This window comes from Chlamydomonas reinhardtii, chromosome 4 (assembly GCF_000002595.2).
Source record: "Chlamydomonas reinhardtii strain CC-503 cw92 mt+ chromosome 4, whole genome shotgun sequence".
Taxonomy (NCBI): Eukaryota; Viridiplantae; Chlorophyta; class Chlorophyceae; order Chlamydomonadales; family Chlamydomonadaceae; genus Chlamydomonas; species Chlamydomonas reinhardtii.
The window spans coordinates 323,379-347,402 of NC_057007.1; the positions used below are offsets into that span (position 1 = coordinate 323,379).

At 64.1% G+C, this 24,024-nt stretch overlaps 2 protein-coding genes across 2 annotated transcripts; one reads left to right on the forward strand and one right to left on the reverse strand.

Annotated features, from left to right (window-relative positions):
- The first annotated feature begins 32 nt into the window (after positions 1-32).
- Positions 33-17,644, forward strand: CHLRE_04g217908v5 (uncharacterized protein). Its single transcript, XM_043061744.1, has 40 exons — positions 33-236; positions 350-546; positions 745-867; positions 1,031-1,282; positions 1,468-1,769; positions 1,988-2,342; positions 2,623-3,602; positions 3,782-3,911; positions 4,080-4,346; positions 4,523-5,731; positions 5,980-6,131; positions 6,246-6,381; positions 6,597-6,783; positions 6,958-7,166; positions 7,328-7,612; positions 7,852-8,048; positions 8,240-8,465; positions 8,713-8,878; positions 9,013-9,125; positions 9,257-9,505; positions 9,860-10,112; positions 10,327-10,756; positions 11,069-11,203; positions 11,411-11,546; positions 11,741-11,838; positions 12,140-12,254; positions 12,361-12,498; positions 12,634-12,694; positions 12,947-13,055; positions 13,131-13,169; positions 13,416-13,492; positions 13,674-13,800; positions 13,992-14,156; positions 14,422-14,499; positions 14,799-14,897; positions 15,113-15,173; positions 15,445-15,533; positions 15,823-15,994; positions 16,204-16,301; positions 16,586-17,644. The coding sequence occupies exons 2-40, from the start codon at positions 372-374 to the stop codon at positions 16,739-16,741; spliced, it is 8,349 nt and encodes a 2,782-aa protein (XP_042925000.1). The 5' UTR covers positions 33-236; positions 350-371; the 3' UTR covers positions 16,742-17,644.
- Positions 17,645-17,646: 2 nt separating this feature from the next.
- CHLRE_04g217909v5 (uncharacterized protein) lies at positions 17,647-23,942 on the reverse strand. Its single transcript, XM_043061745.1, has 5 exons — positions 23,393-23,942; positions 22,491-23,135; positions 19,929-22,259; positions 19,254-19,700; positions 17,647-19,061 (listed from the first exon to the last, which is right to left on the reverse strand). Exons 1-5 carry the CDS (start codon positions 23,687-23,689, stop codon positions 17,871-17,873), a joined length of 4,911 nt encoding a protein of 1,636 aa, XP_042925001.1. The 5' UTR covers positions 23,690-23,942; the 3' UTR covers positions 17,647-17,870.
- Between the last annotated feature and the right edge of the window lie 82 nt (positions 23,943-24,024).

Genomic DNA, 24,024 nt, shown 5'->3' on the forward strand with positions numbered 1-24,024 from the left:
GCACTCTGGTTATTCTTTAGTCCACTCCACGAGTTCAGTCCAGTACTCTTCGTGCGTATAGCTTAGGAGGGCATTACCATGGGTTCAGGCTGCTCAACGGCGGTCGCCACGACCTGTAAATCAGCTCCACTCGAGCCCAATCCAGATGGGCAGCTCAAGCCAGCGCAGAACATTATCCAGCGGCTACGGGACAAGAAGCGGCTTCTGGTTGCTGTGCAGAACAACGACCAATTGAAGTGCGTCGCGCTCCAAACCTTGTAATGCGTGGCTACTAGCAAGCCGATTAAGCGCGCAACGGGCACGTTAACTCGTCGCCCGTCGTGCGTGGGGCCCCACACTTCCGTCACAGGGTGAAGGAGTTGGTTCACCGTATGCCATTGGAGCAAATCAACTACGTTCCAACGGAGAAGGGGTTCCTTGACTGCTCCAAGAATCCAGGCCGCCGCTGCGACTGCGCCCTGTTGATTGCTGCCAAGCGCCACCATGCCGGAATCGTGTCGACTCTCCTTGAGTATGGAGCTCTACCAGACCTCACCAATGAAGCAGGCATGTTTTCGCGGGAGACCTAGTATGGAAAATGCAGCGGACGTTGCCTGCGTTTCCTAGCGTTCCTACTTGTTCATACATGCACATGTCCGGCAGACTCAATCAACGCAGTCACAGCAGAGCCGCTTGTCCACTTCCAGTCACGTCGTTTTGCTGAGATGTGTATGTATGTGTGTCCCTGCCAATGTGACATGTCAGGAGAGTCGGCACTGGTGGTGGCGTGTGATGGCAATGATGTGGCCATTGCCACGGACCTGCTCGCACACAACGCCAACCCGAACATCCCCTCTCCGGATGGCTCCTTCCCGCTGCACATTGCATGTAAGCGGTCCCACCATGACTTAATTATGCTGTACCGTTGCATGAATATACACAGACAATTCCACAACACTATTGATCTATGTCCGCTACAATCGATGCATGCACCCCTGCTGGCTGGCACGAAGTAGTAAGCCCGCCGCCCCGTCCTGCGCCCACCCTGCAGCGAGCAACTTGTGTTCGGAAATAGCAAAGGCGCTGGTCGAGCACGGCGCGGACGTCAATCTCCGCGAGTCGGGCACGATGAACACGCCCTTGCACATCACCGTCCTCGTGCCGGGCGCAGAAACGGAAGCGCACATGCATGCTGCTGTGGAGATCGCTACCATCATCATCGACAGCGAGAGGGTGGATTTCACAGTCCGTGACGCTAGGCAAGACACGGCCCTGCTGAAAGCGACGAAGAAGGCAAATACAGGTGCCTGGATCCTGGATCGGAATGATGTTTGAAGTCTCAACTCTCAGTTCACAGTTCAATTATTTCACAGTTTTATATGCAAGCGCACGTTTTACACCTGTAAATCTGTATACTCGCTCACGGCAGACTGGAAGACTTGACGCTGCGTTAACTTTGTCTGTGATGTATTGTGTCCTATCATACAGAGCTGCTGGCGGCTTTCGTGGATGCCGGCGCGTCAACCAACCTGCTCGATGCGACGGGCCAAGCGGCACTGCACCTCGCCATCGCCATGGGCGACAAGCCGGGCACCACCATGGCTCTGCGATTGGCTCGTGCCGAGCAGACGGACGTCAACCTGCTCTCCAAGCTGGGCCTGTCGCCCCTGCTCATGGCGGTGCGGGGTGTGCTGGGCGAGGTGGTGGGGGCACTGCTGGCCCGAGGCGCCGACCCAAACGTCCTGTCGCACCCAGGCAAGGAGGCACCGCTACACACCGCGCTGCTGCAGGTGATTCAGCACACACGTTACACATATAGCTGCATAAGATTTGTAAAGCTTGTTATGAATGCTACTTGCTAGGCCGGGGGACATGCCAGCACCACATCAGTAGAAACGCGCGCGTGTGCCGTCGTCCTCGCATCAGCCGTCGCGCGAGCCCGCAACAATACCGCACCCTTGCATTGCTCACCCTGCATACGGCAACTCGCCAACTCCTGTATCTCTAGGTCCCCAAGGAGCTTGCTGCGCGGCTGCAGCAGAAGCGCCAGGCGGCGGCGCAGGCGGACGAGCCCACACCGTCCGAGGCCATCGCTGTGGCCATTCTGTCCAGCGGCCGAGCTGACGTCAACCTGCAGGACGGAGCGGCCCGGCGGCCAGTGTTCCTGGCGGTCACGTGCTGCTGCACGCTCGTGCTATCGAAGCTGATCGAGGCGAAGGCCGACCTGACCGTCCGAGACGGCGACGGCCACACGCCGGCGCTTAAGGCAGTTCTGCTGGCGGTGCAGGCACCGGGCGAGAAGGACAAGGCGGCGGATGGGCTGGCGGCCGCGGAAAGGCGCGCGGGCATGGTGATCAAGGCCGGTGAGTAACGCGGCCTTCACGCGCATCCTGCATGCAGCAGCGTAGGCAGGCAGCAGGGCTGCGGGTAGATATTAAGTTGGGCGCATTAGCATGGGCCCGTCCCATGGTCTGCAGGCATGGGGTCCGCCGCTGGAACGCACGTGGGAACCGGATGGACATCGGGACGTACGCCCCACGTGGTCACCCGGTCCCCGCATCACCACATCTGGCACGCACATGCACAAAGCTCTGACACACATGACCTCTTCCTTGCGCTTTTGGCACCGCCGCACACCCGCAGCGCCCAACATCAGTGCCACGGGCGGTCCGCTGCATAACAGCGCCCTCCATTGCGTGGTCTCGGTCGGCACGGGCAGTGCCGTATTGTTTGCGCAGCTTCTGGAGCAGAAGGCGGACATCAACGTCCTCAACAAGGAAGGGGATTCGCCGCTGCACGCTGCCATCTGCAGCATCGGCAGCACTGTACGCCACGCACAGGACGCGGCGGTGAAGATGATCAAGAGTGGCCGCGCGCAGACCGACCTGCGCAACGCGTCGCAGGACACGGCGCTGACGCTGGCGGCGGCGCGGCACGCCGCGGCGGTGATGGGCGAGCTGCTGGGTGCGGGCGCAGACGTGAATGCCGCAAACAACGCCGGCGACACAGCCGCGCACTTGGCGTGCCGGTCCATCGGCGGCGGTGACGCCGGCGGCGGCGGGGCAAAGGCGCGGTCGTGGGGCCCGGACGCGGCTCAGGCTCTGCTGCGCTCCAGCGCTCTCAAGCTAGACCTAGCGAATGGCGAGGGCCAGACAGCGCTGGCGGTGCTGGCGGCGAGCGCGCGCTGGTTCGAGGGGGCTGTGGGCGTGGCGGGAGCTATGGTTGCGCAAAGCACCTGCACGCTCAACAACCTCGATAAGCGGGGCCTTTCGGCGCTGCATTACTGCCTGGGCGCTGGCCCTGCGTGCGGTGGTCTCAGTGGTCTGGGCCACGGCCCAGCGATGGCCCTGGCGCTGGTCTCCTCCGCCAAGTGTGACGTGGACCTCCTGAGCCGCGACAATGCCGCGGAGGCCGCCCTCCACCGCGTGAGCCAGCTGGGCCTTCCGGATGTGTGTGCGGCGCTGCTGGCGCGCGGCGCCAACCCCAATGCGGCCAACGGCAGCGGCATGCGGCCGCTACACCTCGCCATTGACGGCCGCAGCGAGGCGCACAGCGCGGTTGCGGAGCAGCTCATCAGCAGCGACGACTGTGATGTGAACATCGTCATGCCGGCATCTGGTCAGGTGCGTGCTGAGTCGTGTTGGTGCATGTAGAAACGGTGGCCGAGCCCAGAGGGGCCCGTTGAGCCGCTGCCGCGTCAAGCGTGGTAAGGGGCTGCTGAGCGCCGTCATCAACAGTACACTATGCACACGAGCGCACATCCCTAGCTTTAATGCCAGCTGTTTACTTGCTTGTACCGCAGACGCCATTGCTGATGGCTGTGGTCAAGTGCAAGGCGGGCCTGGCGGAGCGCCTGGTGCAGCGGGGAGCCGATCCCAACATTGCCGACAAGCAGGGGGATGTGCCGCTGCACGCCGCGCTCCGCAACACAGGTGCGCACGCGCCTAGCTTGTGGCCATGCCCACGTCCCGCCCTTCGGCCACATGGACAGGATAGCAATCGCGTAACATGCACACAGATGCGCGTTCGGTTCTGTTCTGTTTGCATTTGATGGTGCCTCGCTCGCCCCTGCCCCGTCTCACGCACGCACGCTCCTCCAGGCCAGGACATCAGCAACGAGTGCACGGCGCTGATCATCATCAACTGCGGCCGGGCGGACCTGGACGCCAAGTCCCCCGCGGGGGACACCCCCCTTCACGCGGCCGTGGCCAACTGCGCCACGGCCAGCCTGAAGGCGCTGGTGGGGCACGGCGCAACGCTGGATGTGGCGGACGCTGGTGGCTGCACGCCGCTGCACCGGGCGGGCTACGCGGCGTGCAGGGCGCGCGACGCGTGCGATGAGGAGCGGGCGGTTATCTTGGTGACAGGTGCGCGCGTGTGTGCAGGCAGGCAGCCGCAGGGGTTGCGCACCGCGATCACGTGCGGGAGCGTGACGTACGGATGCTGTCAGTGAGAAGGCGCCGTTCCCTGCTGTCCGCATCGTGGGGCTCTCTGCTATGTGTTTGTTTGCTTCACCTGTGTATGTTCACCTCGCCGGCAACAGGCGGCGCCAACTGCGACGTCACCGATCCCCAGGGCTGCACTGCCATGCACATCTGCCTGGAGCGCGACGTGGGCAGCCACGCGCTCTTCCAGGCGTTGATGGACGCCAAGGCCGACCTCAACCTGCCTAACAAGGCGAAGCGCACGCCGCTGCATATCGCTACGTTGCGCCTCGGCGAGTTGCAAGACGCCGAGGCGATGTGCTTGGCCATCATCGGCTGCGGCCGAGCCAACCTGGACTTGCAGACGGCCGACGGCTCCACAACGCTCATGATCGCTGCCGCCCTGGCTCATCTCACCGTGGTGAAGGCCCTCCTGCACGCTTGCGCCAACCCCAACCTGCGCAACGCGTCGCAGGACACGGCGCTGACGCTGGCGGCGGCGCGGCACGCCGCGGCGGTGATGGGCGAGCTGCTGGGTGCGGGCGCAGACGTGAATGCCGCAAACAACGCCGGCGACACAGCCGCGCACTTGGCGTGCCGGTCCATCGGCGGCGGTGACGCCGGCGGCGGCGGGGCAAAGGCGCGGTCGTGGGGCCCGGACGCGGCTCAGGCTCTGCTGCGCTCCAGCGCTCTCAAGCTAGACCTAGCGAATGGCGAGGGCCAGACAGCGCTGGCGGTGCTGGCGGCGAGCGCGCGCTGGTTCGAGGGGGCTGTGGGCGTGGCGGGAGCTATGGTTGCGCAAAGCACCTGCACGCTCAACAACCTCGATAAGCGGGGCCTTTCGGCGCTGCATTACTGCCTGGGCGCTGGCCCTGCGTGCGGTGGTCTCAGTGGTCTGGGCCACGGCCCAGCGATGGCCCTGGCGCTGGTCTCCTCCGCCAAGTGTGACGTGGACCTCCTGAGCCGCGACAATGCCGCGGAGGCCGCCCTCCACCGCGTGAGCCAGCTGGGCCTTCCGGACGTGTGTGCGGCGCTGCTGGCGCGCGGCGCCAACCCCAACGCGGCCAACGGCAGCGGCATGCGGCCGCTACACCTCGCCATCCAGGGAGGCGGCGCCGATGCGAAGCGGACGCGTGTCGCAGAGCAGCTAATTGAGAACGCCAAGACGGATCCGGACCTGGCGACGCCGGCTGGCCAGACGCCGTTGCTGATGGTTGTGCTGCAGCTGCGAGAGGCGCTGGTTGCGGCGATCATCAAGCGCGGCGCCGACCCAAACATTGCGGACGAGCGCGGAGACACGCCGCTGCACGCCGCGCTCCGGCTGCTGGGTGCGTACGTAGCTAGTACGCTTTGGTGGTCGGTGATTGGGTTAATGAATAGGGGGGATCGGTGGTCAGTATTTCGGCGGGGTGATGATGTGGATTGAACTCCCATATCTTTCATCCTCTCCCCTCCTCTCCTCTCCTGCGTGTTTCCTCCGAAGCTTCGCTACCTGCATGCGCTATCGAATCTGTTGGCCTGATCCATGCCAGCCGCCTGTCGTTCATGTGCGCACACGCTCCCCACGCCCTGGCAGGTAACACAGCTGCTGACTCAGAGAAAGGTGTGCCGCTGCGGCTGGCTTTGGCGCTGGTGGCATATGCCCGCACGGACGTGAACGCAAGGAGCCCGGAGGGGGCCGTGCCTGTACACGTCGCGGTGACGCTGGCGAGCCTGCCGCTGGTGCAGGTGAGTGGTCGGTAGTCACCCACGGCTGCTACTGACTATGGCTGTTACTGCTGACTCTGTCCCGCGGATCTGACCCTGACTGGCTCGCTGAACCTGACTGAGGCCGCTGGCCAGGCGCTGGTGGCGCGGCGCGCCAACCTCGACGCCTTCGGCGACGGCGGCTCGGCACCGCTGCACAGAGCCATCCTTCTGGACGGCCAGAGCGGGGACCAGCAGGCATACGCGGCCATTGCGTTGACGCTGATCGAGGGTGAGTGAGGAAGAACAGTGTGGGCAATGTATAACCCTGGTGGGCATGCCCACCTGAGGGACAATGTGCTGTCGCGCGCGCCGCCGCACGAACACTGAAGCAAGAAGAGACAGGGGACTCGCTCTGCTACTGGTCAGCTGGAGTCGCAGCAGCTCTGACGATGACCGACCACCGGATTCAACAAATCCTGTGATTCGGCCATTGCTGTGCCACAGGCGGCGCGGACCCTTCCCTGGCGGACCGCGGGGATGCCAGCACGCCGTTGCACCTGGTGGCGGGCACGGGCAACGCGGCCATCTATAGGGCGCTGGCGGGCCGCGGCGCCAACACCAACGCTTTCGACAAGGCGGGCAGGACGGCGCTGCACGTTGCCATCAAGTCCGCCAAGAAGAGCGGCCGCAGGTGGGCGCGTGTGCACGTATCTCACGGCCACTGATGGTGGCGGACGTGATGTGGAGGCAACCAAGTGCTTCCATTATAGCCTATCTGAGGATAGGGACGATTAGGGAGCATATTCCCTGAATCGCCCCTGAATCCTGCAACTACCCGTCTATCTCACTGCACCCCTCGCCGCAGTGAGTTCGACGTCATCGCGTGCGGCATTGTCGAGACGCCCGCCACAGATGTCAACCTGGCCACACGCCCCGCCAACAAGACGCCGCTGCTGTTGGCGGTTCGCGGTCTGCGGCCGGCGGTGCTCACAGCCCTCATCAAGCGCCGGGCGCACGCCAACACGGCCAGCCAGAAGGGCCAGCTGCCCCTCATCTTGGCGCTGGAGATGACAGGTATTGTGGCTACATGCCAGTCCGTCGCCCGCACGTGCTGCTGTCCGTGCTCCTTGCATGTGCCGCACCCCACCGCATCGCCTCGGCAGCACCCGTATGCACGCCTTCACTCTCTTGCTCCCCACGCTTATACGGTGTACGGTACACACGCGCGCGCGCAGAGGCCGGCGGCTCCACGGCCGGCGTAAGCCACGCCATGGCCAAAGACCTGATTGACAGCGGCCTGCCCGACGTCGACACCGTGCGCGCCAGCGACCGCTCCTCGCCCGCGCACTTTGCGGTGCGCCTGGCGGCTGCTGACCTGCTGGCGTCGCTCATCAGCCGACAGGCCGACCTCGGGCAGCAGGACGCCCGCGGCTGCTCCGTGATGCACGTGGCCGCCAACATGGCCTGCTGCGGCCCAGACGGGGGCGCGGGCCTGCAGCTCATGAGGCAGCTGCTGTCAGGTAGGGTGGCGCGGGTGCGTGCGGTGACTGGCCGTCGCACCATACATTGTGCTGGTGTGCCTGTTGATGATGCTGCTGTCGTTTGTGCTGGGTGCCGGATCGCCGTGCATTTCATTCATAAGCGAGTGCAAGACAGAAGGGTACCTAGCATTCGCCATGGGGCCGTCTGGACTGCCGTGCATCCCACTTCCTGTACCTACCGTGACCGGATGCGCACGTGTACTGTGTGTGCTCCACAGCCAAGGCGCCGGCCTCGCTCCAGGACGTCAACGGCTGCACGCCGCTACACCGGGCGGTGTGTCACCGCGGTGGGAGCCTGGAGGCAGTGCAGGCGCTGGTGGGGCAGCGGCAGGTGGCCATCGCCGCAGACGCTCGGGACGCCAAAGGCAGCACGGCGCTGGCTCTGTCCATCCAGACCTGCGGCACGGACGAGCAGGTGTGTGAATGGGTTAGAGGAATGCAAGCGCGGTAGTTGCTGCGGCTTGAGCTAGTTAGTTAGTTGCTTGATTTGGCCGTGCGTCATAACGACAGCTGCACGCTGTATCTACGCCTCCGGCTTTGGAATGAGCACAACATTGCGATCTTAATAAATGATCCTTTTTCTTCCTTGATTATCAACTTTCTCAGAGCGCTGCGATGAGAGGCAAGGACATGGCGCTCGCCATCATCGGAAGCGGCCTCGCCAACCTCAACATCCCGGATGCCGACGGCGACACCCCGCTGCTGCTGGCGGTCATGTGCTGCAGGGACGCCGGAGTGCTGACCGCGCTGCTGGCCGGCGGCGCCAACGCCGCCACCCGCAACACGGCGCAGCAGGCGCCGCTGCTGCTGGCCTTGGAGCTGCGGGGTTCAGGTAGCTGCTCAAAGCTGCTTCAGTTTGACTAGCTTGACCTTGCCGTTACGGTATCTTGCCTGGTGTGCGTGCATGGAGGACTATAGGCACTGACCATGCCATACGTGAAGGGGATCTCCTGCCCCCGCCGAATCCCGCCGCGCGCCGCCGCACTACACACAGGCACTGACGTCGTGCCGGTCGTTGCTCCGCAAGCCATGCTCAGTTCCGCCGTACCTGACCTTGCCCGTGTTGAATGTGCGCGCAGTCAAGCGGCCTGCACGCCAGTCAGCGTGGGAGGGCATGGCGCTGGAGCTGGCTGCCAGCAGCTCCCTGGAGCTGAACGCGCAGCACGCGGCCAGTGGCGACACGGCCCTACACCTTGCGGTGGCGCAGCAGCTCGCGCGGCTGGTGAACCTGCTACTCCAAAGGGGGTGAGCGCCATCCAGTATGGGTGCAGTGGGGAGATGCATGCATGGGTGCAGGGCGGCGGGCCGTGGTAGCCGGCGGGTGCGCGTGCTGGGTGTCCCGTTCATTGGATGCTTTGCACGCGTGTCACAACTTACAGGGCTGATGTCAACATAAAGAACAACGCCGGTTACACAGTCGCCCACAAAGCCATCATGTTCGCCGCCGCTGGCGGCGATGAGGCGTGCTCGCTTGGATTGGCTGTGATCAAGGGTAGGTACGCACGTGCGCCCGCCGGCAACCTACCTAGGGACCGAGCACGCACCAACACACCCCTATAATCCACTACGCTCGTCATTTCCCACTCCTGCGCGCGCACCGTATGTACGCACACCTACCCGCAGGCGGGGCGGATGTGGACATCCACGACCCTGACGGCTGGACCTGCCTACACCTAGTGGTGGGGCTCGAGGGCTCCAGCCGCATGCTGCTGTCGCTGTTTGAGGCGGTGATGCAGCGCTCGCGGCAACTGGACGCGGTCACGGCCAACGGCAACGCAGCGCTGCATATGGCCACACTTAAGGCCGCCGAAAACACGCCCGGCGGCGACGCCGGTTGCGCGCACGTCACCATGTGCCAGGCGCTCCTTGCAGGTGCGTGATTCGTGATGGGCGCAGGCAGGCAGGCAGGCAGGCAGCAGACAGTCGACCGTAACTTGAAGGTAACTTGAATATCATATAACAGATCGGCCGCAGCCGCCAAGGTCTCTGCCATTGTTGATGTGCATGTGTGTGTGTGACAAACACACGAACCCGTGAGCTCCCCAGAGTTGTGTGTGTGTGTGTGTATGTGTGTGTGTGTGTGTGTGTGTGTGTGTGTGTGTGTGTGTGTGTGTGTGTGTGTGTGTGTGTGTGTGTGTGTGTGTGTGTGTGTGTGTGTGTGTGTGTGTGACCATAACCCGCGCCTCCCATGCCACCCCATCCGGCGAACGCTCACGCTTGATGCAGGCGGCGCCAACGCGAACCTGGCCGCTGCCGGCTACCTCAACCGCACGCCTCTGCACCTGGCTGTGGCGCACGGCAGCCCCGCCGTCTTCCACCTGCTGCTGGCCCACAGCCCCACCAACCTGGACGCGGTGGACGGCGGCGGCAGCACACCACTGCACCTGGCACTGGACCTGGCAGCAGGCGCGGACGGCGGCGGCGGCTCGGCGCAGGCGCAGGCACGGGACATGGCGCTCGCGCTCATCCAGAGCGGCAGGTAAGCGGGCGTGGCGGTGGCTTGATTATTGCTTGCAGCAGGTAGGGTATGACTGCCAACAGGCCGGCCGGCGGTGCATGGCGTTTTGTTGGCGAATCGAATGCAAAATCGAATGCAAAATCGCCATGCATTCGCTCATGCATGCATGCATCCATGTGCGATCGCACGCGGGTTGTAGATTACGGTACCGTATTGCGCACACGCTCGCACACAGGGCGAACCTGCATTTGGCGGACGCGCGGCAGCAGTCGCCGCTGGCCAAAGCCGTCGCGCACGGCTTGCACGAGGTCGTGGCGGCGCTGCTGGCCGCGGGTGCGCCCTGCAACCGCGTGGACCCGTGCAGTGGCGCGCCGCCGCTGCTGCAGGCCACAGCCGCCGCCGTGGACGCCATGCTCAGCGGCGGCGGCGGCGGGCGCGATCCGGGCGCCGTCAAGGGGGCGGTGTGCGACCGCGTCGCGACGCTGGAGCTGTTGATCGCGCACAGCGGCGTGGACGTGGACGTGGCGGACGGGGTCGGCGACACGGCGCTTCACAGGCTGGTGGCGGCAGGCGCCGCGGCGCTCGCCGCAAGGCTGCTGGAGCGCCGCCCCAACCTGAACCTGCAGAACGCGGGGGGGGACACGCCGCTGCACTTGGCTATGAAGGTACCGCGGCTAGATAGGTGCTGGATAGGCTCCTGACTTGCGCGGAGTGGACATGTGCAACTAGCTAGCTAGCTAGCTAGGGATGAAGGCACCAGGATGGACCATGAAGGCAGCAGGGGCTTTACTTAGATGCGTGCGGTATCCCGCTAGAGCCTCTGCATGCCCGGGCGCCAACGGGCACGTACGTGCGTACGTGCGGACGTGCGTGCTTCCTCCCCATGATTCTGCCATCTTGACGTATTTACTTTGATAGCGCCCGCCATCATATGCACCCACGCGCACCTCCATGCACGCAACCCCACGCACCTGCAGAGCGCGGGCTCCGACGCCGCCCGGCGCCGCCTGGTGCTGAGCATGCTGCGGCAGGGCAGCGCGCGGCTGACGCTGCAGGACAGGGCGGGCAACACAGCCATGCACCTCGCATTCGACCTGGCCGGCGACCAGGAGGTAGGTGTGCGGGACTGATGAGAGGGAGGCGTGCAGCAGGGGGCCGGGAATGCGGCAGGGAGTAGGAGTGTGCGTGGCAGGGCGGCGACTGTGTCGACCATTCTCAACATACCGCACGAAAGAACCCAGAAGCTTCACATGCATGGGGGAGAGCGAGGATGACCCAAGCAAATAGATAGGCCCAAGGGTTTGTTTGCCCGCTCGCAGATCTTCGATGCATGCGCGGCGCAGAGCCCGGACTTGGACATCCGAAACGCCCAAGGCATGGCTCCGCTGCATCTGGCGGTGTGCACCGGCAGCGCCCGGCAGAGCGAGCGACAGCTGGGCGTGCTCCTGCAGTCGCGTGAGTAGAGTCACATGTCACATGCACTCACGCGGACAGGAACTGCAGTATTGTAGCTAGGCCATCCAGTGTACTCCACTGTGGCGGCTGATTTGCCTATGCAACGGCAATGCAATGCACAATGGCAATGCATGCACATTCGCTTGCGTGCTTCACGTCTAGCTGCTGCTTCACTTGTGTGTGCTTCGGCGCAGCCGGCAAGCCCGACGTGGACCTCCGCAATGGCGCCAGTGACACGCCGCTGCTACTGGCCATTCGGAAGCGCGGGAGCTCGGCTGAGCCGCTGGCCAAGGTAGGTGGATGGATTGGGGGCTTGAGCCGCTCACCACGCCTGCTGGGCCGCTGCTTGCTTGGCAAAGTGCACGAATTGCGCCCATGCTGGGGCGCGCGTACCAGCAGGCCTGGTTATGCAAGATTAACAATGCAATTCATACTGGGGATGGCTTAAGATGGCTTGGGATGGTTTGGGATGGCTTGGGGTGGCTTGGGGTGGCTTGGGGTGGCTTCGGGTGGCTTGGCGCCACTGTATGCGTCCACATGGTGTGCGTTACGCCGTGTGTCCAAACACATGCACACGCACGCACACCCCACAGCTGCTGCTGGGCAAGAGCGCCAGTGTCAACGCTGCCGATGCGAGCGGCTACACAGCGCTCACGCTGGCTCTCCAGCAGGAGGCGGTGCCTGACTCCCTCGTGTTGCTTCTCATAGGTGCGTGCTTGTGTATGTGGGTGTGGGTGTGGATGTGGATGCAAAATCTGCGTCGCACACACCGCACGCACACATCCGGGTCGGACCCACGGCTGGCTGCATGCAGGTGCACGAGGGGCCAACCTGGATGCTAAAGAGCCGAAGCTCGGGGACAGCGCGGCTGCTATGGCGCTACGTGCTGGCAAGGCGGAGCTGGTTGGCGCGCTGCTGCGTGCTGGGGCCAAGACGGGGGTCAAGAACAAAGGCAAGTGGCTGTCAGAGCCGCCAGCCCGCCAATCATACCTGACATCTTGCTTCACTGGGCGCAGTCAGTTTGTGCACGCCACGTGACACGCATGACCTATTCATTCTTGCCGCCGCCGCCGCTAAACAAATGCAGAGGGCGAAGCTCTGATCCACCTTGCGCTCGCCAGCAGACTTTCAGACGCCAACCGCACCAGGTTCGTTCGCGATGCTGCTGCATGTGCTTGTTTGCATACTGATGCGTTTTTTTGCTGAACATAGCTTGCCGAGTGATGGCTGATTTGCTTGCGTGCCTGAAGAGCACGGCTGGTTTGGCGGCCTGCCGCCATGGTCTGCGTAAAGCCCGCTTGCTGTCAGCTGGTCGTGCATACACATGTCTCCATGATGCCCGCGTTCATAATATCGCTCGCGTCTGCCTCGCATGCGATGCTGGATGGCATCATCATCAGGTACGTCAAGATGCTGGTTGAACACAACGCGGACCTCAACGCAGCAGACGGCGCCGGCCGGGTGCCACTCATGCTCCTGCTCCGTCCCACTACCGACATAAATGCGCAGGTAAGTATCTATCAACGCAACGCATGACCTTACCAACAACGACCACCAACGCACGATATCTTTCCGTGACTTCAGGTTGAGCTGGCAATGATCCTGCTGGACGGCGGAGCGCGGGTACGGCTTGGGTTCATGCCCGATTGGTTGATGTTGGAGGGGAGAAAAGGACGTAGGACGATAACGGTTGCTGGCGTTGTAAGGGTCGCCCGGCCACGGCCTCCAGTTCAATCAGGAAGGCACGCAAGGGTTGCTTGTGCGGGCCACCTTACAATAACACATACGGTTGGTGTTGACTGAAAACATGGACGGGACAGTTCTCCCACGCAGTGACTCTCTAACTGTCTCCAACCGCGCCCGCCGCAGCCCGTGAATGACCTGGATCCGACGTCGGGCTTGGGTTGGATCCACGCCGGCTGCTACAACGTCAAGTTCATTACGAAGTAAGATAGAGCCGGCCGCATCTAGCGGTATTGATTCCGTAGGTGGGGCGCAGTCATGTTGCAAATAAGTGTACCAGGATCCTCACTTGTCTAGGTTGGCTGCTGCATCACACTTCGCACGCACTCGTATCTTGCGTCACATGGCCTGTGCGTGTCTATGGACTCCGTGCGTGACTCGCAGATGGAAGACTTGCAAAGGGAGTCTGGACACCGTTGCGGACGCAAACACGATTTTCGCGTCCCGCAGCCGCCTCTTCAGCGCGTGGAGCTCGCCAAAGGGTCGTGTGGCCGACGCAATCTTCCAACAGGTGAGCGCGGGATTACTTACTTTACGCCTTTAATTACTCCACGTGCCGTCCATATCACACGCAAAACCGCATGCGCAGAAGGCACAGTGCCCCTGGTGCTCACTGTCCTGGCTTGCCACGTACGCCACGCACGCCACGCGCACATCGCACGTGCTGATCAATTCACGCTTGTGTGCTTTGCGTGCACGCAGGCAAACAGCAGAGTCACCGCCATCACGCTGGCAGCGCTGGGCGGTTGGAAGCCTGCCGTCAGCTCATTCTTGGACTTTGGCGTCTCGCCGAATGTGGGTGCCCTCTGCGGAGCCAAGGCGGTGACGCCCTTCCTGGTGGCACTGCTGCAAGGCGACACCACCATGGTGCGTGGGCACCGGGCGTGGTCTAGTTTGTTTGGCCAGGGGCTGCTTGCTGCAGCTGCGGGCTGGCTGCTGGCTTGGCGGTAGTTCGCACGCCTGTACTAGATCACGAAGTTGGTTGTTTTAGCAGCCAGAGTCACGCGGCGCTCCACAGGGCCCGCATTATGCCGCTGGCGCACCCGATGGATGACATGTGCACAGACACACATGCGCATACACCCATTCACACGCGCACATGTAAATGCATACACATGTATATGGCTTGCAGGCCGAGCTGCTCAGGGATGGGGGTGCCCTGGTGGATGGCGAGGACAATGGCATCAACCCCATGTGTATGGCCATCCAGGTGCGTGTGTGTTTCTGTGTTTGTGTGTGTGCGTGATGGGGTGGGATGGGGTGGGGATATGCCCAAGCCCAACGAAATGCGGTAGGGGCGTATACGTGCAAGTACATGCTTTTGCTCATGCACTCAGTGCTAGCTAGCGGCTGGTGTCTCGTGGCGCTAGCTAGGGTTCAGGTGCTGGATGGATGGATGTATGGATATGGTACACGCTATGCCCCTCGGCTGTGAATCTACCGCGCATACCATTCGCGCCTTGACCGTGTTGTTGTGACCAACCTTTCAACTACCGGTACTCCCTGTAGGTGTCCAAGGGCCTCTTGGGCGCCGGCTGCCAAGGATACGATGTCGAAAGCGTCCCGCCGGTCGTGGCCAACAAGTTCGTCAACTTCACGAAGGCCTTGGTGCGTTGAAAGGATGGTGTTTGCGGAGCGGCGTTCAGCAATGTCCCCAACAGCTTCTGGGCTTGAGGGGTGTTCAGATGGCACCGCGCCGTCTATCTAGATATGCCGTCGTGCTCTGCAATCCCAGCGCCGCTTGTCAGTCCCCCGCCGGTTGTGACATCCACACATCCACCGCATCAATCTCATTCCCCTCATGCTTTCCTTGACATCCACAGGCGAAGGACTTGCTGAAGGATGCGGTGCAGGAGCCCGTCAGCGACGTCGCCACTGATGCGGGTAGGGGCGCGGCTGTGCAAGTGCGCACTGTGAGAGCGCAAGGCGCCTGACGCGTTCGTTCAGTTTGGCGGAAAGCGCCGCCTGGGGTCGCCCAGCGCTTAATGTGCATCTGCCCGCTCTCGCCCCGCCCCGCGTGAGGACCCGGCCCACCCATCCATGCGGCTTGCTTGGAATTGTTCTCGAGAACCCTACTTTCTGAAATATCAATGCATGTAATCCCTCACCCTCCCAACCCCCCACCCATCCAACCACCCACACACCTGGCGCGCAGCCACGGAGGTCGCCCAGGAGGTGTTCGGCGAGGTGGCCCAAGAGGTCATGCTGGGCGCCCTGGATGTCATCATGCCCGGGTTCACACTTGTGAGTACGACTGCCGTACGTGCATGCAGCGTCCGTGTGTGCATGACATACCGTAGTGACAGCCGTAGCCGGACGTAGCCGTGGGGACATCAACGTCATGAGTTAGGGTTTAGACGTGCCAGTAAACATACTGTATATTTTACACGCCGCCGCCATCCGAGCTAGCCGTAGCAGCCTAGCACCAACAGCTTGTAGCTGTCGCCCACTCACTCTTCAACCTCACACCGATTGGCGCCTGCTGCTGTTATAACAACCCCCTCTGCTCTTGCCACTCCTGTCCGACGCACAGGTGCGCTGGGGCTTCAAACTCGCCAGGGCGCTGCTCGACGACTCGCATGACGAATCGCTGCGGCTGTCGGCACGGGACTGCATGTCCGTGGTGCAGTGGCTGGTGGGGGAGGGCGCCGGCGTCACACTGAACGACCCCGGAATGGCTGAGATGATTGAGATGATCGTGTCCGGTGCGTTGTCTGGGCCTGGGCCTGGTCAGGACTTCAGTGGTGCCTGGCCCTAGACAGGTGTTTTACACCGTCACCATGCTGCTACATGTGATTTAATTTAGATAGCGGTTGAGGCGGCAACACGTTGAGCAAAATCACCCCGATCGTGTCGCCATTGCCCACGCCCGGGTTGCTGAGCTACCCTATCTACCGCTGCCACGTGGTTGCAGACGAGGACGGCGCCGGTTGGTCGTGGGCTGGCCTGCAGCTGGTGTGGCCGACCAGCTTCCAGCCCATGCTGGACCAGGGCCTGGACAGGATCCAAGAGGTGAGATCAGGAGGTGCAGGCACGTGTGGGACCACGTGCCTCCCAGTTTGTCATGCATGCCACCATGCGGCTGCTGCCCGTTCCTGCTGGCGATGCGAACGATTGGGCCGTGCCAGCAGCAACAGCAGCAGCAGCAGTAGCAGTAGCAGTAACAGCAGCAGCAGCAGCAGCAGCAGCAGCACGTGTTGCCGAGGCGGCGTTGTGCGTGTGCCTTGTCTTACGCACCTGTCTTACGCCTGCTGTACCTGCCCCGCCACTGCTGTACGTGCTGTGCCCCCGCACAGAGCTTCGAGCAGAAGGCGCGACAGGCGGAGGCGCAGGGCCGCGGCACGTACGACCTTGAAGAGGAATGCAATGAGGCCAAGGCGAAATTCGAGAAGTCCCTCAAGGTAGCGGTCACGTTGGATGCCATCAAGAAGAAGGGCAAGGGCCGCCGCTGACAGAACCATTGGAGGTTTCAATGGGCATGCAGGGCCGAGGGTCGGGACTCCAGTCGATCCCGCTACCCTAGAAACGCTTGCGTATGTGCACACATGCGCTACGTATGAGCAGAGTAGGTTGAGAGTGAGAGCAGAGCATAAAGAGCAGGGTGTGAGCCTGCGGGAATGAGATAGGTGCGAGAGCTGATGGTATGACCAAGGTGCGAATCTACGAAAGGTGGCCGCGGCAGGCCCTTCCACTCCACTCGCAAGTCAACTGGTGGGGGTGGTTGCAGGTGTGATGTGCAGCACTGCACCATTTCGGGTGGTTATGCGGGATGACAACAATGCGTATCTCTAGACCGGACCGAAGTAGAGTGCGCAAGTGCGGCTAGAGTAAAATGGTGCTTGACTGCATGAGGAAGTCACTGGTCAGGAGTGCAGGACAGGTAGGCTGGCGGCGACTCTAGTGCTGGCGCCTGGACGCCTTAGTGAAGCTTCAATTTGATTGTTCGTGGGTATGGCTGCTGCGGCCATATCCCGCGCAGTCCCCTCTCCGTCTCAGCAGCATGGCAAAACGCTACAACTGGCGAATGCGACATTACAAGATGGGTCAACCCCGATGTCCGTGAAGGGACCATCTTTGATTCTGCGGCCCCACGAGGGAAACCGCCCGGTCCACGCTTGTACGGCTGTCCGCGGACCTCCTGAATGCAACGCGCGTGAATGCCATCGCTTCACTGTCAGATACCGTAGAGGCATTGCGGTCCTTGCGACCCAAAGGGCCTTTCAGAAAGACAACCAGCGCCGACGTCTCCCCGTAATACCCTGCCAATCACTTCACAGCCACATAACATAGTAACTCCGAGCTCGTGTAACCTCGTTGGCCTACTGCCCAAACAGCAAGACCCCCCACGCCGGTCTAGCAAAGTTATGCAAGGCCGCAAGGCCGCAAGCACCACCCAGCCAACATCTGCAACTTAACCAACCTGATCATCAGCCAAACCGTATGGGCCATCCTGACCTACACTGCTGTCGTATGCACTCGTGCGCCTACACACTACAAACATGCCGATACCGATACTGAATCAACGTTGCTACCAAACAGTATTGCAGTGCAGCATTCCGACAGAGCCGTTTCTGTCCTGATCTACTGGGCCCCAGCGGCCTGTTTGGGCCCTTTCCTATCCCTGCGATTCAGCCTCTTCTGCCCGCTCGCGCCCTTTTGCTTGCGGCGCTCGAATGCGAGGCGATTGGCGCGTGCGATGCGACGCCGCTCTGCAGCAGCCTCCTTGCTCTCGCCAGTATCAGAGCCAGCCTCCTTGCCGCCAGCAGCAGCAGATGCAGACGTCGCAGGCGAGACCGTCGCAGGTCCAGCAGGCGAAGGGGCAATTGGGGCTGTAGCCTTCTTGGCGGCAGTAGCTGGCGTCCTGCCGGCCGGTTGCTGCAGCGTCACAGCTGCCGCTCCAGGTGCCCTACTGCCACCGCAACTGCCACCACTGCTACTACTCTTGGCGCTGCTGCTGCTGCTGCTGCTGCTGCTGCTGCTGCTGCTGCCACCACCCCCAGTCGCGAAGCCGCCGCCGAGCGCCGCCGCTGCAGCCTCCTGCACGTCCTGCGGCCACCCCTCCACCGGCCCCGCCAGCGCCACCAGCGCCGCCCGCAGCCGCCGAGCCTGCTCCTCAGTCGGACTGCGCGGCAGCAGCAGCTGGCGCAGCCGCAGCTGCAGCCTCGGCATGCGCCGCAGGTGCCGCCCCGCCACAGGTGCCGACCGCGAGGCCCCGCTGCTGCGTGCAGGCCCCACCTCCGCTTCCACCGAGGCGCTTGCTGCAGTGGTTGCAGGGACGGTGCCAGCCGCCGCCGCTGCTTTGCGCCGCGCCTGGAGCACGGCGCGTGCCAGCGCCCGGGGCTGCCCGGTCCGGCTGGCCCACACGTGTAGGAAGCGACGAAGCCAGGCCCACGCGTAATCAGCCGAGCTGCTGCTGCAGTTGCCGCTGCCGCTGCCCGCCTCCGCCGCAGCGCTGTGCTCCGCACCGGCGCCCGAAGTTGCAGTCGCCGGCGTATCCATGCCATCATAACCGCAGCAGCTTGCGTAAGCATCGCCGTTGCCTCCGGCGCCGCTGCTGCTTCTGCTGCAGCTGCTGCCGCCGTTGCTGCTGCCGCGGCTGTTGCTGCCGCCACTGCTGCTGCCGGCCCAGGCGCGGCGGAGGCCGGCAGCCGCCATTGCCACCGCCAGGTCGGTCAGGTGGGTGCGGCTCATGGCCGGCAGGCGGCCGGCGGCGGCGGCCAGCAGTGCCGAGCTCCAGGCCGGACCCGGCACCACACCGAATGCGGTCAGCGCCTGTGTTTGTGTCAAACAAGGGGCAACAGGCGTGATGGCAAGGCTACGAAAGGAAAAAGCGAACTGTGGCGAATGCGCCCCAACCACGGGGCCTTGAACCAACCCATTTCGCACCGCTCTGTCATCCATTCGCGCGATTGTTTGCCTAAAAAACTCCTCCACGACTCGCCTCAAAACTCCCCCACGACTCACCTGCAGTGCCGCCGTCAGCTCGTGCCCCGCCAGGCCGCGCAGCCGCCCATACATCTCGTCCAGCCACCAGTCCCACCAGCCCGGCGGCGGGCTGTAGCAGCTGTGGCCGCCCATGCCCGCTGCTGCTACAGCCGCCACTGCCGCAGGCGGCTGGACCACTGCTGCCGAGGTAACCGCTGCTGGTGCTGCTTGTGCGTGCGGCTCCGCCGCCATCGCGTCTGCAGCCGCAGGCACGCCGTGCTGCGCCGCCACGGATCCTGCAGTACTAGCTGTACCGCAGATGGTCGCGTTCAGGGCGGCCAGGCTGGCTGCTACAGCCAACAGGTGGCGGGCGCTGAGGACGCGGCTGTTGCAGCGCTGCAGGCGGGCTGTAGCAGCACCCAGCAGCGCCGGCAGCGGCAGCGGCAGCGCGGCGGCGGGCGGCAGGTGGCCTGACTTTGCGAGCGCCTGTTCGAAGCATTGTGTGTGGCCGAAGTACAGTGAGTTAGTAGCGGCAGTGCCATGGCAGGGCCAATTGGATGCCATAGCGCTTATCAACAAATCCACGTCCTGTACACACAGTCAGGGCGGATTCCGTTTCGCATGTCAACACAATGGACTTCAAGCCCACACCCTAGGTTCTCCGGCTCCGCCCGGAGCCCGCTCTTGTCTTCCCCAGGGTCCTCGCCTCCTCACCTGCACAGCCGCCACCACGTCGACCAGCTGACTGGGCCCAAATCCGTTCATGACTGCCCCGCTCATCATAGCAGCCTCACGACCAGCCGCTCCGCCGCCACCGCCGCGCCCAGCACCGCGGCCACCAGCACCAGCACCACCGCCGCCGGCGAGTCCGTCCCGGCGGCGAACCAGCTCTGGCGCACAGCGGCCCAGATAGGCCCGCGCAAACGCAGCCAGAAGGGACTGACACGCCGGCGGCACGGGCCGCGCCGGCCGTTGTGCGGGTGGCAGCAGCGCTGTGTTGGAGGCGCGGCCGCGCGGCGAGAAGCTGCTACCGCCACTGTTGTAGCTACTGCCACTGCTGCTGCTACTGCCGCCGTCCTCCACGTCAGACATGGACGAGGTCGGTGACACGGCCGCAGAGCGCGGTCGCGACGGCGGCGCCGAGGCCGGCCCAGACGCCGGCGGCTGCGGCTGCAGCTGCAACGGCACAGGCATGAGAGCGCCGAGTCGCGCCGCGCCCCGGAGAGTGGTGGCGAGGGCGAGGGGCTGGGCTGCGGGCGCCGCGACGGCGGCGGCGCGAAGGGCCGCCTCCAGCCACTCCGGCGGCGGCGCCAGCTTGCGGGTCAGGCGCAGGGCGCCGACGGACCACAAGAGCATCGCGAGCTCCGAGGGACGCCACAGCCGTGCTGCTGGTGAGGGTGCGGTGGGAAAGTTCCCCTGTTGGTGGTGCTGCTGTTTGTGCTGCTGCTGTTCGTGCTGTTGATGCTGTTGCCGGGGCCCATGCGATGACGAGTGCTGGTTGCTGCGTACGTGGCCTACGTCTGCCGCAGCCGCCGCAGCCGCCGAGGCATGCGCCGCCGCTGAGGCCCGGAGCGACGGCTCACTGACCTCCCAGAACCGCTGCAGCCATGCCTCCAGCGCCCCCGCCGGCTCCACCTCCAGTCCCCGCCACGGCCCAGCCCCCCCGCTTCTGCCTCCGCTGCCGCCGCCGCCGCTGCGACCCTCACTGCTGCCGCTCATCCCACCATCTCCATCTCCACCACCTGCACCAGCGCCGCTGCTTGCCGAGCTGGCGCCGTGCCAGGCCGCGCGTGACGCCGCCGCCAGCCGCCACCGCGCCACCGCCCACATGACGCAGGCCAGGTCGCCGGGCGCCGCCGCCGCCAGCATGGGTCGGTCCCACGCGGCCAGGTAGGCCCCCAGCCAGGCGCCGCTGGGAGGCGCCGCCTGCGACCGCCCCATGCCCCAGCCCAGCATCGCCAGCTCCGCCGGCCGCCACTGCGGCGACTGCAGCTGCGGCAGCGGCACCCGCTGCTGTTGCTGCTGCCTGCGCCGCTGCTGTGTCTGCCCCTGCGGCGGCGGCGGCGGCGGGAGCAGTAGCCCGCCGGCGATGTGCAGCAGCAACGCCTGCCGCGCGGCGGTGCCGCCGCCGCCGCCCAGCCTGGCGTCGCGGCCGCGCAGGCGCGCCAGGCCCCACACCACGTTGGCCACCTCCCGCGGCCGGAACGGCCGCACCGGCGCCGCGGTGTCGTTGTTGTTGGTGGTGGTAGCTTTAGTGCTAGTGCTGGTGCTGGTGCCAGTGCTGGTAGGGCCGCTAGTGCTGGTGCTGGTGCTGGTGCCGGAAGGTCCTCTCGTCCTGCCAGGCGCGGCCACGGAGGCGGACAGCTGGTGGCATTGCTCCACTGCCTCCCCCACCAGGTCTAGAAAGTGCTCCAGGAGCGGGCGGCCCGTGCTGGCCCCTGCACCCTGCCAGCCCTCGCGGTCGCTGCCGCCGCCAATGCTTCCCCCAGTTCCGTTGCTGTCAACGCGCTGCGGCAGAACTTGTGGCGGCAGCGACAGGGACGGCCGCTGCAAGTGGTCCGGGGGGTGTTGGTGCTGCTCAGCGAGTGGGGGGCCCTCTCCGGCGCCGCTGAGGCTGCTGAGGCTGTTGGGGGTGGAGGCGGTGTTGCTGGCGGGCGGCGCGACGACGAGGGTCAGGCCACTAGTGCCAGCACCGCCCGCACTGTTCCCTCCGCTGCCATTCAGGTGCAGCTCCTCTTGCAGCCCCAACTGCACAACCGCCCCATAACCTCCAACAGACACTGCCCCAGCCGACGCAGCTGCCCCCGGCTCCACTTCTGCTTCCGCTGCCGCCGCCGCCGCCGCCGCCTCTTCACCTGCTGTGCGGCTGGCGAGCCCAAACGCTGCAACCCCGTACGTGTGTCTCCGCGCCCGCGCCCGCGCCCGCTCATGCGCCTCTGCCTTCGCCTCTGCCTCCGCCTGCTCCAGGCGCCACTGGTGCTCCTGCCAGCGCCGCCGCTGCCGCTCCTCCCCCTCGCGCTCTTGTAGCCTGGCCATCCGGCACACCTGCAGCCATACACGGCGGGATCACGTGAGACAGGCTTGAACATTGCATATATCAAGCTGCTCAGAACACATGCCGCGATGCCGTTGACGTCAATGAAGCACATAGCGCTCAGCGACACACATTGCACAGACGTCTACAAGGACCAGTAGTCCAAGCAAGTGTTGCTAGCCAGTAGGCTAGCCTGCTACGTGCTAGCCAGCTGCTGGTGCTGCGCAGTGGCAGTGACTCACCGCCGCGGACATGCACACCGGATCCAACCGCCCCGGCCGCGCCACCGCCTCCGCCAGCAGCTCCACCAGCGCCCTAGCGTCCGGCGCGTGTGACAGCGCGTGCGACAGCTGGTAGCGGCCTATCACCTGCTCCGCCGCCGCCGCCGTGCTACTGCTGCTGCTGCTGCTGCTCTTGCCAGTCTGCTGGTGGCGGTGCTGGGGTTGCGCGTGCCGCTGCGTGTGTTGGCGAGTGCCCTGGTGCGCTTGCTGCCGCCGTCCCGCCACCTCCTGCTCCTGCTCCGGCTCCAGCGCCGCCTGGGTCCCCCGCAGCACACGCTGCTGCGGCTGCTGCTGTTGCTGCTCCTGCTGGTGTTCTAGCTGCAGCTGCTGCTGCTGCTCGTACGGCTGTGCCTGGCTGGTAGCAGGGTGTTGGTGTTGCGGGCGCTGCTGGTGGTGCGGGCGTCCCAGCCGCTGCCGAGCCGAATGCTGGCCGCCGTAGCGGCCCTCCAAGCCCTCCGGCTCAAGACCGGCGCCGGGGCTGCCCCCAAGAGCCACGTCGCCCCCGATTCGCACGCTGCCTCCTGCCGGCGCCGCCTCACCACGCTGCGCCGGCAGCTGCGCCAACAGCGTCGTCCCCAGGGCTGGCGCGTTGCAGGCGTCGTCGTCCTGGTCAAAAGGAAAGCCAAATCAACGCAGGTGGCAAGAATGGGGTGCGATCAGGGCATATTACCGATCAGCTAATGAAAGAGATTGATCGGGGCCATTGTGAACGCAATCACTAGGCGCAGGAGCTGCGGGTTGCGGGCAGGCGGGGGGCGACCGGGCAGCGCCGAAACCCTGCCCCGCTGTGGGGTTACTGCAGTCTCCCGGCCCCCCGCATCCTCTTTCATCCAAAGGAGATAATAGCATGCCGCCTTGCTTACCACTGCAGGTGGAAGGACGATGGTAGCGTCAGGCTCCAGCATAAACGACTCTGCGCTCGTGCCGTTATGCACTGCCCGCGTGGCTCGAGATGGTGCCGAGGTCATGGCCAGCACGGTCCCGGTCGCCGCCGACCCACAAGCCGCAAGGTGCGTATTCTGACTGAACGCCTGCGATGATTGCTCCGTCTGCTCGGGACGTGCTGGCGTTAGCCGCGGCGGCTGGGATGCAGCGCGGGCTGCCACACAGCGGTGCGTCTCGGGGTGACAGGCACCCCGAATGCTTTGAATTCTTGGCATGGAGGTGCTGGGCATGTCCGGCCCCAGAAATGCGTTCCTCCTGCCAAGAATTGCTCCGCCCTCGCGCAGCCCAGGGCCTGCACCCTGACAGTGCGCAGCTGGAGTCTGTAATCCTTTCATCTTAATACAGATTATCTTTGCCTCATCATTGGGCTCGAGCGGCTTTGCAAGCCGCTTCACCCGCAAAAGCCTTCAAGTTCACCTACGCACAGGGCTTGATATAATTATATGTGTTGTTATATGCGTTGAAGCTGGTAACCCCCGTATGAAGCATTACTGCTTGTAGCGCAAGGGCCGAGTGTGAACCACCCGCACTGCAAGGATAGCGCCTCGTC

What these genes read in the sequence shown, in the direction of transcription:
- CHLRE_04g217909v5 (XM_043061745.1), bottom strand. Translation starts at nt 23,689, where the DNA reads ATGCCAAGAATTCAAAGCATTCGGGGTGCCTGTCACCCCGAGACGCAC. An exon ending in TCGTCCTTCCACCTGCAGTG is followed by an intron (nt 23,136 to 23,392) that starts GTAAGCAAGGCG and finishes CCTTTTGACCAG; the next exon opens with GACGACGACGCCTGCAACGC. An exon ending in ACGTGGTGGCGGCTGTGCAG is followed by an intron (nt 19,701 to 19,928) that starts GTGAGGAGGCGA and finishes TGCTTCGAACAG; the next exon opens with GCGCTCGCAAAGTCAGGCCA.
- CHLRE_04g217908v5 (XM_043061744.1), top strand. Translation starts at nt 372, where the DNA reads ATGCCATTGGAGCAAATCAACTACGTTCCAACGGAGAAGGGGTTCCTT. An exon ending in CGCCGCGCTCCGCAACACAG is followed by an intron (nt 3,912 to 4,079) that starts GTGCGCACGCGC and finishes ACGCTCCTCCAG; the next exon opens with GCCAGGACATCAGCAACGAG. An exon ending in CATGAGGCAGCTGCTGTCAG is followed by an intron (nt 7,613 to 7,851) that starts GTAGGGTGGCGC and finishes TGTGCTCCACAG; the next exon opens with CCAAGGCGCCGGCCTCGCTC.